The sequence below is a fragment of the Ixodes scapularis genome, unplaced genomic scaffold (genome assembly GCF_016920785.2).
Source record: "Ixodes scapularis isolate PalLabHiFi unplaced genomic scaffold, ASM1692078v2 PGA_scaffold4__175_contigs__length_147842914, whole genome shotgun sequence".
Taxonomy (NCBI): Eukaryota; Metazoa; Arthropoda; class Arachnida; order Ixodida; family Ixodidae; genus Ixodes; species Ixodes scapularis.
The window spans coordinates 24,676,564-24,682,563 of NW_024609879.1; the positions used below are offsets into that span (position 1 = coordinate 24,676,564).

Below are 6,000 nucleotides of genomic sequence, written 5' to 3' on the forward strand. Positions count from 1 at the left end.
GGGTCACGTGACCTCTAGGGGGAGGGTCACATGACCTCTGGGGGGTCACGTGACTTGGGGAGCCACTTTACTTTGGGTGTCACGTGACCTTGGGGGTCACGTGAACCTGGGGGAGGGGTCACGTGACTTGGGGAGTCACGTGATCTTGAGGGTCACGTGACCTTGGGATGACCTTGGTGTGACCTTGGTTACGCCGACGCCGACGGCGACGGCGACGCGACGCCGCTTAAGCCGGGAATGGGCCCCTAAGAGCTGCACTCTAAAAGTATTGCTGCAATAAATTTTACAAAAGAGAAAAAGGTGCAGTTAATCTATGCATACACCAAAACAGCTGTTCTTATAGCAAGTCGAAAAGCTTTGAAGCAGGTGTCGGCAACGATTTATTCATCCCCACACTCAATAAAACGCCATCCTCGTAGCTGGAAATAATCGTGCACTTCGCACTCACAAAAAAAAAGGAAGAAAAGCGATCGAATGTAGAATCGTTGATTAGCACAAAAAGGTTAAAGATCGCAGCAGTTTCCTTGCTAAAAGTTGCTATGGTTATTCGGTTGACGTAGGGCTGAAACAAATTCCCCCGTGCCCTACATCCCACGCATACATTTCGCGTCGATTCTCAGACATTCCAACGTTCAAACAAAGCTAAGAGGATGCGAAAAGTTTATGCTAAAAGTACTCAAAATTCTATGGATCCTCGAACAGATCCCGAATCCGAGCACCTGTACGGCGATATTTCGGATGCTGTCTCACAGGTGTTAATATCCAGATGATCCAGAGCGATCTTGCGCAAAAAGGGTATACAGTCTCATTTCTTCATATTTTCACATTATACCTGCGTCAGCGAACACGAGAGCCCGAAGTTGTCGGAAAGCCGCTGCACATCACGGCTACCGCGCACCAAACAAACTCGCATCCGCCAGCTCTGGGCGCTGCCATCTTACCGGTGACGTCACGGCTCTTGGGAGGTCACGTGACGAGTAGTCACATTTGCGTAAAACATGGCGGCAACCGGGGAGGTGCCACTTCCGAACTTCCGGTTTATCACTGTAAGCCCCTCTACCTCGTTGGCGCTCCTCTCCCATATCCTCTCCCGGCCAATCGGTGGAGGGCGCCAGTTCCGGCTCCGCGTTTCTTCGCCGTCTGGCGCAGATGTTCTCCGCTCGCCCGAAAGCGCACCGCCCTAACCAACGCGCGTGCTTGTGACTCAGAAAGCGCACCGGAAACAGCAAAAAACGTCACAAAATACGCAATTTCCGGGAAGCGCACGACCTATTCGCGCACAAAAACGCGTTGGTTTGGATCGCGCTTTAGGAGACACACGCTGCCTGAGGTCACACGACCGTGGCAGATAACCACAAAATAACAAAATACCCCGGCAACCGACAAGAGGACACTAGCTTGTAGGACACCACAAAGCCCCGGAAGACTCAAAGCACACGCTAATGCCAAGCAACCAACACTAAGAAACCAACAAGATAAGCACTTCGACCACACCCTTTCCACCCGGCCGGCGGCCGACCTGAGAACACTTAGTCCAAAGAACCTAAAACATCTAACTGCTAGGAAACGTTTTAACTGGGTTGATTGGTGCAAGGAACATATTGCTGAAACAACCACTATTCCAGTAAATCATCGACGACTCCTTTACAAGACGTTTATAGGCGTCTCTTTACTTGCACAAAATCTCCGTGTCTCGCCCCACAACACTATATTCAACGCATTGGAACATGTGTTTGGCCAAGCCAAATTGCAAGCCTCTTTGCAATTTCGAACAGCTCTGTTGCGTTCACACAGTCGGTCATTGATAAACCTAGCAGATTGACCAACATAGCAAGAACCACACTTTACAGGAATTTTGTAAACTCCACCAAAATTACGACTCACCGAAGGTTCCCTATTATCCCTACTATAGAGACTCACTCCTCTCCGCCAAAAAAGAGTTAATGTGTTCAGACGAAAATCGGGTTGAAACATTACAGTAATACCGAACTTCCCTTGCAATGGCATTAAGGTTTGAGACACCTCATGGAAATACGGAAGAGAGACAATCTTTTTCTTATCAATTCGTCAGCTCTTCTGACATCACTGCGCTTTACCAACCGAAGTAAATAGAAGATATAAAATCCTTGCCATAACCAGCCAAGGACAGTCTACGTAGCTGTTTTCCCAACCCAAGATATGAAAATTGCAAGTGTTCCAGGCTACTCCATAGATGGCGCTGACGCCAGTACAAACACTACCATGTCAACTTTTTGTTGGATTAAAAGATAAATGTACTGCAGCGAAAAGTTATTTTTTTGGCGACAGCAAATATTCGGTTAACGAAACAGATCTGGGCAACGTTAGGGACTTTTAAGTGCGCGGACTTTTCGGTTCAGTCAGTTCGGTGCACGAACTTTTCGGTGTAGGACATTTCAGTGTACATTCCTAGGGCAATTCCATCAGACTTGACCAAAGAGCCAATTACTTCCTAGAACAGTTGAGAAGTTTGCTTTGTCAGATACAGTATTTCAGCTAGAGCTAATACTCTCCGAACCGGTGGATTTCCTTCGGACTCTAGAAGAAGTTAATGCTAGATGTGTGCGAACAGGGAAATTCCAGCTCGAATCGAGTTAGGATCTACTAGTGCCTAATATTGGTCAAAAAGCAAAATGACAAATCAATCAAAAATAACAAAACTTTCTTTTCGTAAAAAAATTAGCATACATAAAAAGGCGTGCTTGTTTGTTCTGCTACAGGTTACGCAGAACAAAGATGCTTGCACGAATAAAACGGTTTAATGACCACACTTAGACGGCAACGTTAAAGGAAAGCTCAAGATGTGCATAAAAACAGGAGTTATATGTGAATTCTAGCGTATTTCTGTCCCGTGAGTTTGAATATCACGAGCATTTGATGCGAACACATCAATAGGTGCGAGAAAGCCCGAAAACACACCGCTGGGCGTGACATCCTACCCAGAGGCTTCAACTGCCTTGCGCTTGCTGCTCGCAACGGAATGCTTGCAGCGTTTTTGACTCCTTGGTTCAGACGTGTGGAAGGCACGGAGATGCTGATTTATCTGCATAATACGTCAAGAGCTTCGAGGCTATTTGAAAGTGTTCTTCTGGCTACTTGGCACACCAATCGGACAGATATTTTTGATATTCGTAATCCTCGACGCCGTAGGAACACGGCTTAAGCGTTTCTTCTAAAATACAGAAGCGCTTCAGCTTCCCTTTAAGACAGAGCTGAAGTGTTCAAATCGGGTGACATCTTGCGTTACCTATCATGGCACCTCGTTCGACGCCGCGGGGAGCGACGCGTAAGCGGATGGGGCCGGTTCAGTTATAGCCGCTATTTGTGTTTTTATATTAATTTGCTATACTGTAGGCGTATAAACTTATAATGGGAATGGAATACCGAGAGGTGCGCTGCAAGTGACGCAAAATTATTGAATTCAAAATGGCAACACGCGTAGTTTTCGGGTTTTCGTCAAGCCCATTCAAGAAACTGGCAGCATCACTGCTTTGTTCGAGGAACACGAAATACGAGACACTTTTTGCCGAAATGGTTTGTTAGTCACGGCTTTTGAATGCAGGCTTGATTTAGATAAAAAAACAGGTCAGTCACGACTGTTTTACCGTTTGAACAGCGTTCCTCAATAAACCCAGATTTTTTCCTGTGGTACTGATATTCCATGTGTCTCAATATTCGAAAACCCAGATTCTAAGAATCTGGGTTTTCGAATATTGAATCGAATTATTCGGACAATCATCAGTCGGTTTTATAAATCAATATTCAACTAATCGCCCACCCCTAGTTTACCCATAGCTTTTGCCGCACGACAATATTCTAAATGCATGAATATACTATAGTCACAATTTATTCATTAAATGCAAGTAAAAGTTTCTGTATCCTACATAAGATCCACGCTTTTTTTTTTTTACATCTATGCTGCATCGAATGTACCACCAACGGTGGCACTCAGACCACGGGCTAATAAAGGGCATCGCGAAAGTTAAACTTAACAATTAGATAAATTGTGGGAACGCGCATATACCTTTAGCGATGTATAGCGTATTTGACAATGATTTAGCTCCATTTGTAATTGAGGTGAATATTCTTGTGCACAGAACAGTGGCATGTTATACATAAGAAACAAAATATACTACGGAAGTTATTTGAGTTTACTGGGAGTTTTTAGATTTTGATTTGTATTTTTACATACTAAAGATATACGTACCCTCATGATGTTCTTTATTTCTTAAATAGGCACTGACACGTCCGAAGGAGCCATTTTTTTTTTTTTAAAACGTCTGCCGATTTTCGGGCATTACCCTCCAAATTTGAAACTTAAAAATTCAATATCTTAAAAAAATAAAAGTTTAAATGCCGAGTTTGTGATTCCCGCGCTCTTCGCGCGAGTGCAGTGACGTCACATATTGATCCGCCACGCGAGTTGCCGTTTCTCTGATGCCTCCGATCCGAACCGCCGCCACTTGGTGTCGTGTTCGCCGGCGTCCCGTGAACAGCCGTCTGCTAGCAGACGTCGCTTCACTTTCGAGTTTGAAGTTCTTTTCGAACCCTTTTACCGCTCTCAAATCCTTTGAAACGGTTCGAGGTCGTAGAGAACGCGCAGTAAACTTTTGTGAGCGACGTGAGGAGCCACGTCGTGCCGTTGCGGCGTTAAAGGCCGCCCCGGCGGAATCACAACTGAAATCACGGTGCACAGATACCAAACCCAGTTGTCTTGACCGTTTGACGATTTTCTTTTTGAAGTCTCGGAGGTCGTCAAGTACCTAAAAAAGACAACTTCGTTTGATCCCTCAACTCACCGATCATCCTCTGCTACATGCGTCGGGCGCCGCCACGTTTTCCGAGCCAGGATGAAAAGCCAGGCGACGACATTCGATTTTCGGTATTTAAAAAAAAAAGGGCCATAGTGCGTTCGCAATTGCGTTAAAAGCTTGTTTTACGAATGCCGCTATTAAATGTTATAAAAATGTCGTTTACAAAGCTTCTGAATGTCATAATATTTTACGTTACAAATTAAAAGAAGCGAGGAGGTGAGGAGCGAGAGAGATAAACGCCTAAAATAAAAAGGCGTGCGCGCGGGGGAACTTTCTTTTCGTGTTTCGGTATCTTTTTTATTCTGTATGACTACAACTTGCACCGTTTTAGACATAAAAAATCACCTTTGGGCTGTTACTGCCCCTTTAAGAGACGAACGCCAACGTTTCCTTCAAAACTTGAAAACATTTCACAGGAACACTTCATTTTAGATTTCTGCTATCGGCATTTAGTTGGGAGGCTTCCTGGCACAATATGCACCCGTGCAAAAAAGAAAATCCAACATTGCAAGAAAAATGAGCTGCTAACCTTCAAATAATATTTTCAGGACTCTTCTGTGACCTGCTACTGTTAGGAAGCGCTGCAAGGTCGGAACCGCCAAGTCCTTGCAAAGAAAAGTTCGAAAAATATTGCAAAGGTGACCAGATTGAAGTTTACACTTATGATTGTGGGACCGAAGAAAAATAAACTGCCTAAAGTTGCACGTAAGGAATAATGAAAATTCTTCGCATTGCGATTATCCTTGATATAAAAGAATATGGAGAAAATATTCTCTTTCCAAGACGTTGACTCCGCGTCATCAAACACACTACACAAACATGCATACAATTAAACGAACATATATCTGTTCCGCTTCGCTCATTGTTGAATTTTGGGAAGGACCACGGTTCAAGATATTTGTATATAGGTGATGGCACACAACACGGCGAAAGCTGCGATGCGATCGGCCAGATAAAGTCCTATCGGTGCGCGCCCGAGTAGCCTCAACCGACAGCGTCTCCACCGTCCAACGAGCGCAACTAAAAAAAAAAAGTGTTTGTTTGCATGGGGCTTGGGCGCACGTTCTTTCCCCTGTGTTTGGCTGGGAGCGTCTGCTGGTAGCTTGGTGGACGCTGGCTTGAACACCGCGTGAGAGGTCTCTCCGCTTCAACGCCTTCATTAAGATTT

General features: G+C 44.9%; 1 protein-coding gene across 1 annotated transcript in view; it reads left to right on the top strand.

Annotated features, from left to right (window-relative positions):
* LOC115313825 overlaps positions 1 to 5,520 on the top strand; it is an 83,042-nt gene extending 77,522 nt beyond the window's left edge. Inside the window, exon 5 of the mRNA XM_040205359.1 lies at positions 5,381 to 5,520. Within this exon, the coding sequence (XP_040061293.1) occupies positions 5,381 to 5,520 (140 nt within the window). The remainder of the gene's footprint in view (positions 1 to 5,380) is intronic.
* The last annotated feature ends 480 nt before the right edge of the window (positions 5,521 to 6,000 follow it).